Source organism: Podarcis erhardii (assembly GCF_964252035.2).
Source record: "Podarcis erhardii genome assembly, chromosome: Z".
In the NCBI taxonomy this organism is placed as follows: domain Eukaryota; kingdom Metazoa; phylum Chordata; class Lepidosauria; order Squamata; family Lacertidae; genus Podarcis; species Podarcis erhardii.
Window position 1 is genome coordinate 47,716,883 of NC_138504.1, and position 12,193 is coordinate 47,729,075.

At 51.5% G+C, this 12,193-nt stretch overlaps 1 protein-coding gene across 1 annotated transcript in view; it reads left to right on the top strand.

The window, feature by feature from the left end:
- Window positions 1-1,469: 1,469 nt before the first annotated feature.
- Window positions 1,470-12,193, top strand: part of SH2D3C (SH2 domain containing 3C) — a 78,564-nt gene continuing 67,840 nt past the window's right edge. The window contains exons 1-2 of the mRNA XM_081847490.1: window positions 1,470-1,600; window positions 6,153-7,362. Coding sequence (XP_081703616.1) covers window positions 1,564-1,600; window positions 6,153-7,362 — 1,247 coding nt within the window. The 5' untranslated portion in view covers window positions 1,470-1,563. The remainder of the gene's footprint in view (window positions 1,601-6,152; window positions 7,363-12,193) is intronic.

Below are 12,193 nucleotides of genomic sequence, written 5' to 3' on the forward strand. Positions count from 1 at the left end.
CCAACAGGCGCTTCTGATGTTATGAAACCTTTGAGAGCTGCTGCCAGTCAGAGTGGACAATACTGAGGTACATGCACCAGCGTTCTGACTTGGCATAAGGCAGTTTCCTTTATAACTCCTGCCATGCAGTTGTCCTCCCACACAGCTGAGCTGATGACAGTTGGAATCATCACAAAGATAAAAGCTATAATCCTGTAATGTTGGGATTCCATTCATGTTTGGGTCTAGTTCCTTTTACATCTACCAGCGTTGAGGGGAAAAAGCAGAAAGGCTGTCACATGAAGGGCGGAGCAAGCTTGCTTTCTCCTCCAGAGGGGAGAACCCAAACCAATGGATTCAAATGACAAGAGGGGAGATTCTGACTAAACATTAGGAAGAATTTTCTGACAGTAACAGCTGTTGGGCGGTGGAATGGACTACCTCAGAAGGTGGTGGGCTCTTCTTCATTTTAGGTTTTTAAACAAAGGTTGGATGGCCAACTGTCAGGTATTTGCTAACTGTTATTCCTGCATTGTAGGGGCATGAAACAGATGACCCTCTGGATCTTTTCCAACTCTACAGTGTTGATTCTAAGTTCTCCGGCCTGGACTGGCAGCAGCTATACAGGGTATCAGAATGCGGCAGCTAGACTGGTGACTGGGAGCGGCCGCCAAGACCATATAACACCGATCCTGAAAGACCTACATTGGCTGCCAGTACATTTCCAAGCACAATTCAAAGTGTTGGTGCTGACCTTTAAAGCCCTAAACGGCCTCAGTCCAGTATATCTGAAGGAGCGTCTCCACTCCCATCCTTCTACACGGACACTGAGGTCCAGCGCCGAGGGACTTCTGGCAGTTCCCTCCCTGTGAGAAGCCATGTTACAGTGAACCAGGCAGAGGGCCTTCTTGGTAGTGGCGCCCGCCCTGTGGAACGCCCTCCCACCAGATGTCAAAGAGAACAACAACTACCAGACTTTAAGAAGACATCTGAAGGCAGCCCTATTTAGGGAAGCTTTTAATGCTTGATGCATTACTATATTTTAATATTTTGTTGGAAGCCGTCCAGAGTGGCTGGGTAAGCCCAGCCAATGGGTGGGGTATAAATAATAAATAATTATTATTATTATTATTATTATTATTATTATTATTAAGCCCAGCCATATGGGTGGGGTATAAATAATAAATCATTATCATCATCATCATCATCATCATCATCATCATCATTAGGCAGGGTCTCTGCAACCTGCCTGGAGATGCTGAGGACTGAGTCTGAGATCTTTGCATGTGAAACAAATGCTTTTGAAAGTCACAAGTGCAGGGTTTTGTTCTGTGCAGCTGAAAAAAAAGGAGGTGAGGAAAAGATGCTGAATAGGCCCCTCTGTGTGTGTGTTTCTGTGTGTCTGTGTAGGCGGGTGTTGTGCAATGCCAGAGGAAATGTGAGCAAAATAGAAAGCAAGAGAAGTAGGGGAGGGTGTGGGAAAGGAAGGGAGGCTCAGTGCGGAAGGGAAAGCTTGATGAGCGTTTACAACTTTTTGCACACTTCTCCTTCTAACAGAACCCTGTCAGAAGAAGAACCTGAAAGATGGCTGAAAGCCAGAAGAAAGGAGGAGGCTTTAAAAGTAAGTAGCCGGCAGAGCAGCACAGATTTGGACTCTGATGCTTGCTTAAATCTGACTGCCTTGGAGGCTGAGCCTGCAAAAGACAGCAGGAAAGAGGGGTTGTGCAGGAGGTGTGTAGGGGTTGCTTCTCCCCAAACCTGTGTGGTGGCTAAGTTGCCAATTTCCCCCCACCCACCAATAGGGCTCCTGTGCTTTTGAAAACCAGTGTGTGGCATATGGAAATCAACAAGAGAAGTTTTCACCCATCCTGGAAACACTTGCTGCACCTGTTTTTCACCTGTTTAAAGGCACAGGACTCCTGAAAAGCGGCTCTGAAACAAGAAAAGGCTGCATGAACGTAGGAATCTGCTTTATACGGAGCCTGACCACTGGTCCATCTAGTTCAGCCTTGCCTACACCATGAGTGTCCCGTGTGGCACCTTCTAAATTCTGCTGCTTATGGCTCCCATCATCCCTTTCCTACTGAGCGTGATAAGGTCTGGAGTCCAGGAACATCTGGACAGCACCTGGTCTACACTGACTAGCGGAGGCTCTCCAGGTTTTCAGATGAGGCTCAGGGACTGAACCTCGCAATTTCTGCTGGCAACACAGGTGCTCTGTCACTGAGTTGCACTCATTAAGGTTCCAGTCCTCATCAGGGCTGATGTAAATATGAACAAAGGAAGGCTGCTTTATACCAAATCAAACCAGAGCCAGTCTAGTAGACTAGTGTTGTCTTCCCTGACTGGCAGTGGCTGCCCAGGGTTTTAGAGAGAGAAGGAGATTTATCGGCTCCACCTGAAAATGCTGGAGGTTGAACGGGGGACCTTTTGCATGCAACACTTTTGCTCTGCTGCTGAGCTGTAGTCCTTCTGTGAGAGGTGAGCCCATACTGTTTTGGGGCTATTGCAAATGTAACTCGAGCGAACTCATTGTATTTGACATGAGCAGGTGTCAGCTGCTAGCTCAAGAGACGATGCACAGGGGTCTGATGCCTTCATCTAGGAAGTGGGTAGATAATATATGAGCTGTCGCTTGTTTTCTTACAGTGGTCTAGATGTACCACCACACACAGCTGACAGTCTCCACATTACGTCCGGTGGGGCGGGGCGGACAATGCATCCATGTCACTCTTAGACAGCAGCACACGCTACAGCTCAGATATTATCTACCCATGCCCTGGATGAAGGCATCTCAGTCCACTGGACCTCATTGAGACAAAACTCCACAGCAGGTTCCTGTGTGCCGTATGCTACTTTCAGTGCCTTTCAATTTTCTTGGAGTGGGATCTACTTTGTGTGATCTACTTTTTGGAGTTAAAGTTTTTTGAACTCCATCAGAACAAACAGCAGATATAGTGTTGTGCAGATTTTGCAATAAACAGACAACAAATCCCTAAAGCTTCTTTGCCCAGGCAACCCACATTCTGCAACTAACAAAAGCAGACCCTCCAAGTGCGCCTATTTTCCCGGGACAGTCCCGGGTTTACAGAAGCCGTCCCAGGTTCTGGTTTGACCCAGGATGTCCCGCTTTTCCGTAGGACACCCCTATTTTCATTGGAGAAATGTTGGGGTGTATGGAATAGTGCAACCCCCAAACCAAATAAATAAGTAACTATACAACCTTTATAAGACATCTTATGGCAGTCCTGTGTAGGGATTTGTTTTTCATGTTTAATGGGTGTCATATAAATGATAAAATTATTATAATGGAATAGGATGCTGCTATTTTCATTGGACAAATGTTGGAGGGCATTTAAAAGTTGGCATGTACTGGGTCGGCAAGGGCAGGATTATGTGCACTTGCACAAGGCGTAGGAGCAAAGAAGTATGTTGCAGCCCAGCCTCAGCCTTCAAAAATTGATCCACCTCCTCTCCCTTTCAGTTTTTACTAGGTTTTATTGCCCTGCTCTTTCAAGGCTGTCTTGAGCTTCTTGAGGACTAGAAACTAAATAATGGGGCTAATCAGAGCAGAAGCTTTAAAGACACTGAATTGTGATCCCAAGGGCACCAGTTTCTGCAGAAATGCTGATCCCCTTAGCACAGATTGCACCCAGCAGCTGGTAGGAGGTGGAAGATGTTAACATGCAATTACTGGAATAGCTAGCACGGAAAGTGCTAGGGGTGCAGTTAATGGTTTATGGGGAAGGATGGGAGTCCCTTTTTAGAAGACAGTATGCATCTTTTCATGGCCTGCTGCACCTGGGGGGCTCCTTCTGCTGACCTCCCCACCAAAGACCTGCCCTGAGGCACAGCAGCTGCACTCGATGGCTCTGAACATCACTGCAGAGACTGAAGGAGTCACTCCTTGTGACTATATCGGCATGTAATCAGTTGTTCTCTGCAGCTGGGCCAAGAACCACACTTTTCCTTCACAGCTGTTTGTGTTTTGCTGAAAGAGGAGCGAGGGCAGCAACAGCAGGTGTCCCTTTGCATAGATTTCTGAGGCTGGTTGGCCTGGAAATTTCTTCCCAGCCTTCCCTGAGGGATTGTTTATGCCTGTGTCTCCACCTGACACAAACCAGTTTAACAGCCCCCCCCCCCCGACCTCTCATCTCTTGCCAGTTTGGTCTCCCTTCTTAGGCTTCTTGACTCTAGTATCTCTCTTGCCAGTGTGGCAGGCCCAGCTGAGTTCAGAGTGGAATGAAGCACTTCATGCCAGCAAGAGAATCACATTTATTTTACCGTTTCTGTACAAACAACCCCTAAACCCACATCCCCATAAGTAGAAAACTAACACGGGAATGAACAGTGTGTTTAATTATTTACTTGCAGGGAGGTTTTTGAAATGTAGGGGATCAGTGGCAGAGTGACCCTCCTGTAGTGCAATTGTTCAGTGTGCCTGGCTGCTGGTTCAAGTCCACCCAGGGACGGCATTGGGCAGGATTCCTGCATTGCAGGGGGTTGAAATTGATGACCCTTAGGGTCCCTTCCAACTCTATCATTCTATGATTCCCTTCCTGCAGTCAGAAACAACACAAGTCATTCTACCGCTTTAGGATTCTAATTCACTAGGAGGAATGAACAGACTGTCCCTGGAAAATAGGGAGAGTTAGTATATGAAATTGTGTTGTGGTTTGTATACCCCCCAAACATTGGTTTATTGCATTTCATATCCTACCTTTCTTCCCAAGAGCTCAACTGCCTTCTGGCAGTTCCCTCACTGCAAGAAGCCAGGTTACAGGGAACCAGGCAGAGGGCCTTCTTGGTAGTGGCACCTTCCCTGTGGAACGCCCTCCCACCAGATGTCAAAGAGAACAACAACTACCAGACTTTAAGAAGACATCTGAAGGCAGCTCTGTTTAGGGAAGCTTTTAATGTTTATTAATGTTATTGTATTTTAGTGTTCCGTTGGAAGCCGCCCAGAGTGGCTGGGAAAACCCAGCCAGATGGGCGGGGTATAAATAATAAATTATAATTATAATAACAACCCTGTGATGTAAGTTAGGCTGAACGATAACAACTGGTCCAAGTTCACCCAATATTTCACACTGCATTAAAACAATACAAGTGTTAGTATTTTTTTTTTATTAAAATGTTAACCAATGTTATGGGGAGGATCCTACTGGTCTCAAGAGCAGATGTGCTGAAATCAATGGCTATGGCTAACTTAATTGATTTCGGTAGGCCTACTCTGAGTGGGGCTTACTTGGATACAACTCAGAGCGGTGGGGCCCGTTTCACTGCTTGAGGCGAAACAGGAAGTCCCAGCCACTGCCACCACCCTGCGCCCCGCTGGGCGGCACCAAATTCAGGCAAGATCGCACCCAGATCTCACCCAGAATAGGAGCCAGTTGCAGTGGTGCTTCCCTGCTAGTGATGGCAGTGGTGGGGAAGGCCACAGGAATGCCACCTGGGGGCATGGGCATAGCTAGGAGGGCAACTGCCTTCCTAAATCAAGTAAATAAATAAAAATACTTATTTCAGTAAAAAATAATTTGGCTCTGCCCCCCTAACATAAAGCCTGCTTCCCTAACATCCCCCTAATCCTGGCTATGCCCGTGTTTGGGGGGCTGCCTCACCCTGCCAAATGGCTGGGCCACCTCTGCCCCTTCCTTAAACCCTGGGGAGCTGCTGACAGTCAGTGTAGACAATGCTGACCTAGATAAACCCCAATGGTCTGACTCAGTATAAGGCCGTTTCCTATGTCATTTGCTTCCTACGTCTCCCAGGTTCTAATCTGGTCCAAGGTGACCTAGGGAACTTTGAATGTGGGTCTTCCAAACCTCAATCCTAGTTTGATATTCTCATTGGCACCAACTAATACAGTGGTACCTCAGGTTACATACGCTTCAGGTTACATACGCTTCAGGTTACAGACTCCGCTAACGCAGAAATAGTGCTTCAGGTTAAGAACTTTGCTTCAGGATGAGAACAGAAATTGTGCTCTGGCAGCGCAGCAGCAGCAGGAGGCCCCATTAGCTAAAGTGGTGCTTCAGGTTAAGAACAGTTTCAGGTTAAGAACAGACCTCCAGAATGAATTAAGTACTTAACCCGAGGTACCACTGTACAGAATCTTACAGAATGTGCCCTCTCAAAACCACCAACCGTCTCCTTGTTTTGCTTTCTCCCAGAATTATTTAGGTTTAAAGGATTTGGGAGCTTGAGTAGCATTCCACGGACGTTCACCTTGCGGCGTGTCTCTGTTGCTCCCAGCACTCCACAGGCCCCTGGAGGGGGGCTCCTGTCCTCAAATGGCTTCTTAGCAACGACCATTGAAAGCACGCAGGACGACTTGAATACTGTTCCCAAAAGTCCGTCCCCATACGCTCGGTCATGCGACATGTACAGCCACATGGGGACTATGCCAAGGGGCAGCTCCAGGAAGTCGAAGGCTAAGGCCAAAGACAAAGGCACGCCCAAGGAGAAGGATCAAGATGCAGGGTCACACATTGGCCTGGCACCTGTTCCCCACAGAAACTCTCCTTTCGTAGCTAAGGAAGCAAAGCAGAAGCAAAAATTGCCTCCATCCAAAGCCGACCACAGTCTGGCCCACACCCAGTATGTGAGGCCCACCACCATGGTCAACTCCTCAAGCTCTTTTCCAGAGCACAAGCAAGCTTCTGCTGCAGGACTCCCAAAGGAAACTGTGAGGAGAAAGGAGGACTTTCTTCAGGTGCCTGGGAAGTCCTCCTCCAAGAGAGCGCAGGACGACTTGAATCCTGCACCCAAAAGCCCATCGCCACATGCCCGCTCATGCGATATGTCCAGCCACGTGGGGACCATTCCACGAAGCAGTTCTGGAAAGTTGAGGGGAAAGGCCAAAGGCAAAGGGGCCCCTCAGGAGGCTGAGCCAACCACCGCCCCAGGGCACAGCTTGATAGCTGTGGCACCTTCTCCTATAAATGATGCTCCTATGATAGCTGTGGACACAGAGCAGAAAGCAAAAATGAGGCAGGCTGTCGCGATCAACACCTCAGACTCTCTTCCGGAGCCCAGGCAGACTCCTGAGGGACCCAAAGAGAAGACGAAGAGGAACAAGCAGAACTCTCCCCATGTGCCCAGGAAGCTCAGCTCTGAAACTGTGCGGGATGACTTGAATACTATGCCAAAGAGCCCATCCCCGTATGCCTGCTCAGGCAATATGTACAGCCACATGGGGACCTTGCCAAGAGCCAACTCTGGGTGGTCAAGGAGGCAACCCAAAGAGGAATCAGTGAGGTGTGAGCAGGATTCTGTTCAGGTCCCTCGAAAAGCTGCCAATATGGAAGCTCCCAAAGAACCTATCCTGTCTGGAGGGCGAGCGCCTGGAGAGGAAGCCCTTCAAGAACACTTAGACAAGAGGTAAGACAAGAGAAATAATCTGTGGCTGAAGAACTACATTCAGAGGGCCTTCTCAGTAGTGGCGCCTGCCCTGCCCTGTGGAACGCCCTCCCATCAGATGTCAAAGTGATAAATAACTATGTGACATTCAGAAGACATCTTAAGGGAAGTTTTTAATCTGTGATATTTTAGTGTATTTTTGGTTTCTATGGAAGCCACCCAGAGTGGCTGGGGAAACCCAGCCAGATGGGCGGGGTACAAATAATAAATTATTATTATTATTATTTGAAATATACTCAGAGTCGCAAAGTGATTTCATGCTCTTTATTCAGCTCATAGTGGTGAGGAGGAATGAATGAATGTCCCCTCAAAGTATCTGCTTTATATACATTATTTACACAATGGGCTGCACATGATTGGCTAATTCCAGGATTCTACTGTAGGCCAATCAGGTTGTGGATTCACTTCTATCTGGAGCATGATTGGGTGGTTCCTGCTAACCAATCATACTGCTGCATTGTTCTAGGACCAATCAGACTGCTGCATTCTGAATCCTATTGTTCTAGGACCAATCAGACTGCTGCCTTTTGGAGCCTATTGTTCTAGGACCAATCAGACTGCTGCAGTTTGGATCCTATTCAACTCAGTACATAACACCCCTCCCCTCTAAGTTCCAGTCCTGCCCGGAAGGTCGCATTCATAGTCCTCAAGGTACGCCAGTGGCCTACGTGTGCGTTGCGGCCTGGGGTGTTCCCTGGTCCGGGGTTCAGGTTCTGGCTCGTGTTCCAAGGATGGGGCTGTTTGGTCTGGCGCAACCGGCTCGCTCAGTCGTGGTTCTGGTTCCGGTGTCCTTTCGGCCTCGCGGGTCCTCTCTGTATTTACTGATTCTGCCTCTCCTGCTTGCCCCTGCTGCTCTATGGGCCTCACTGCCCCACTGTTCCCTTGGGACTCCTCTGACCTGTCCTCCTCCTCCTGGTTTTCTCCCGGGAATCGTCGCCGTATCTGGTCGCAGTGGCGGCGCCAGCATTGCCCCCCATCTGTTAGCACCTCGTACGACACGGGGCCCGTGACCCTGGTGACTGTGGCAGGTACCCATGCAGGGCCTGCCCCAAAATTCTTTGCGTACACTGGGTCCTGGGCCTCGAAGGTCCGGGGGTTCCTGCCTTCCCCCACCACTACCTCATCCTGAGCTCTATCGGGGTGAAGGCGGTCCAATCTGATTGCAAGGCGCCGACCCATTAGTAGTTCAGCGGGGCTCCGGCCAGTCGTTGAGCTGGGGGTGCTGTGCTGTGCTAGAAGGAATGTGGCAAGGCGGTACTCCCAATCCCCTTGCGTCATGCGGCGAAGGGTGTCCTTGGTGGTCCGCACCATGCGTTCTGCTTGGCCATTGGTGGCAGGGTGGAATGGCGCCGAACGGATGTGGCGGATGGCGTTCTGCACTGTGAAGGTTTGAAATTCTCCTGATGTAAATGCAGTCCCGTTGTCTGAGACGAGAGTGTCAGGGAGCCCGTGGGTTGCAAACAGCCTGCGTAGTACCCGGATGGCTGCGGACGTAGAAGTGGACGGTACCAGTGCGACTTCCAGCCATTTGGTGTAGGAGTCCACCACTATGAAGAATGTTTTCCCCTGAAAGGGGCCAGCGAAGTCCACATGCAGGCGTGACCATGGTGCTCGGGCGGACTCCCAGGACTGGACTGGGGCCCTTGGGGGATCTGGGCGGGATTCCTGGCAGGCCTGGCAGTGTTTGACCCAGGCCTCTATCTCTCCGTCGATCCCCGGCCACCACACATAACTCCTGGCAAGGGCCTTCATTCTTACTACCCCTGGGTGTGTCTCGTGTAGGGCTGTGAGGACCCTTTTGCGGAGGGGCTGGGGAACAACGACCCTGCTTCCCCATAACAGGCACCCCTTGTGGGCTGACAGTTCATGTTTGCGGGTTGTGTAGCCGGCGAATTCTGGCCCGGGGCTGCGGCTGGGCCATCCCCTCCACACCCAGTCCAGGACCCGGGAGATGACCCTATCTTTCTTGGAATGGTGTGCAACTTCTTGTGCCTGAATGGGGCGGTCAGGAAGCAGCTCCAGGCTCATAACCTCTTGTGCAGGTGCTGGGTCGGGGCCTGTTTCCGGTAGTGGTAGCCTGCTGAGGGCGTCTGCATGGCCCATCGCCTTTCCAGGGCGGTGAATCAGTGCATACTGGTAGCTGGCAAGGAAAATTGACCACCTGAGGACGCGAGGAGACAGCACTTGGGGGGTCTGCTTTTCGGGGGCAAACAAGCCAAGCAACGGCTTGTGGTCAGTCACCACGGTGAAGGGCCGCCCGTACAAGAAATCATGGAATTTTTTTACTCCCTTCACGATTGCCAGACCCTCCTTGTCGATTTGCGAGTAGTTCCGCTCGGTTTCGTTGAGTGTCTGGGAAAAGTATGCTACCGGTACCTCTCTTCCATCCGGGAGTTGGTGTCCCAGGACAGCGCCGATGCCATAGGGCGAGGCGTCGCATGCTAGCACCACCGGCAGCCTCTCGTCGAAGTGTGCCAAGACCGAGTTTGAGACAAGCAAGTCCTTGACTGCCTGGAATGCGGCCTCCTGGCGCTGGCCCCACACCCAAGGGGCCCGCTTGTCCAGGAGTCTGTGTAGGGGCTCCGCTACCGCCGCCTTGTGGGGAAGGAAGGAATGGTAAAAGTTCAATAATCCCAAGAAGGCCTGAAGTTCAGTCTTGTTCTTGGGCGCTGGGGCATCACAAATGGCCCGTACCTTGTCCCCAGTCGGGTGAACCCCTTCTGCATCCACCATAAATCCCAGAAAGTCCACTTGAGGCACTCCTAGTAGACATTTTTCCCGCTTCACCTTGAGACCCGCCATCTGGAAACGGTGCAGAACAGTGCGGAGGCGGTCCTCAAACTCCTCTGGTGTGGGCCCGGCAATCAACACATCATCAAAGAAGGGGGTGACACCAGGAATCCCTTTAAGGAGAGAGTCCATTAGATTCTGGAATATGCCTGGTGCCACGCTGACCCCGAATTGCAGCCGCTTTACCCTGAACGCTCCTCTGTGCGTCACAATCGTCTGTGCCTCTGCTGTGGCCTCATCTACTGGCAGCTGTTGATATGCTTGGGCCAAGTCCAGCTTGCCAAAAATTTTCGACCCAGCCAGGGTGGCAAGGACATGGCTGACCACTGGCACTGGGTATGCATGGGCCATGAGGGCCTTGTTTATGGTACATTTGTAGTCTGCGCAGATGCGGACCGAACCATTAGGCTTGACGGGTGTGACGATTGGGGTTTCCCAGGGGGCATTAGGCACCGGCTCCAGCACTCCTTGCTCCACGAGTCGGTCCAATTCCTCATCTATACGGGGTTTCAGGGCGAATGGGACCCGGCGGGCCTTGAGCCTGACTGGTCGTACTGCGGGGTCAAGCTGTAGAGCAATGGGGGGGCCCGTATACTGTCCCAATTTCCCATCGAAAACCCCCGGAAACTCCTTGCATATGGCGTCCACGTCCACTTGTAAGCTCATGTGGTTCACCCCGGTGATGGCTAGTCCCAGTGGTCCAAACCATGCCAACCCCAGTAAGCTAATGTAGGGGCCCTTGACCACAAGCAAGTCCAGTTGCCGCGTCCGCCCTCGGTATTGCACCCTGAAGGTCCCCACCCCCATTGTGGGGACCTTACGTTTCTGGAAGTCCCGGAGGGTGAATGGGGCCGGCCTGAGTTTGGGACCCCCAGTAGGACACAGTTTCCTTAAGGTCCTTGCCGAGATTATGGATAGAGTTGAACCCGTGTCAAGCTCCATGCGGCATGGGGCCCCCTCTATCTGTACCTCTACATAAATTTTCTCTACGTTGGGGTGGGGCAACTGGTATACCTGGAAGTCTGTGAGCTCCGTCGAGTTGCCTTGGTGCGTTGGGCCCCGGGACCTGGGGCTCTTGGATTGGTCATCTGATGCCTGGCTTCGGGTGGGCCGAGCCCGACACACCCGGGCGATGTGTCCCAATTTTCTGCACTGCCTGCACTCTGCGTTGCGGAAACGGCAGGTCCTCCTCTCGTGACTTTCTCCACAGCTTGCGCAGTTCCCTCCTTCTCGTCGAGGCAGCTGTGGTATGTGGGCTGCTTGAGTGCGCTGCTGTACTCGGTGCACCTCCTCCCTGTCGGATCCCGAGTCGTTGGTGAGGTCTTCGTGGTGGACCCTCGGTTGGGACGGCTGGCTCAGCCGTGCCTCTTGCGTCGACCTCTCAGCAGCTTCCGTTGCCAGGGCCTCCTCCAGAGCGACCTGGAACGTTAGGTTCTTCTTAGCGTAGAGGCGTCGTTGCAGCTTCTCATCCTTCAGGCCACCGACGAGGCGGTCACGAAGCATGTTCTCCAGCTCTGAGAAGTTGCAGAACCGGGCAGCTTGGCGGAGAGAGGTCACAAACCCAGTTATGGTTTCCCCAGGGGCTTGCCGCTTTGCGTAGAAGGCATTTCGACGAGCCACCACTGAGGGCTGTGGCGAAAAGTGCCCCTTCAGCTGTTCCATTATTGTTTTGTATGGAACAGTAGCGACGTCTTCAGGCGCAAGGAGAGCCCGGGCGATTTCAAATGTCTCCTCTCCGCAGACGCTGAAGAATATTGCCCTCTTCTTGGCGTCTTCTTCATCGGTGACCCCTTTGGCTTCTAGGAGGAAGGTGAAACGGGAGGCGTACGCTTCCCAGTCTCCAGATGCTGGGTTGAATGGCGAGAAGCTGCTGTCAGTTGCCATTCTGAGTTCCTTGTGTCCCGGAGCTGAAGCCTGGATACACGGTGCGAGGCAGCGGTGCGGCAGGTGGCGGTGCTGCGGTGCTGTGTGTGGCAGTCAGCTCAGCGGGATCCCATCCTCG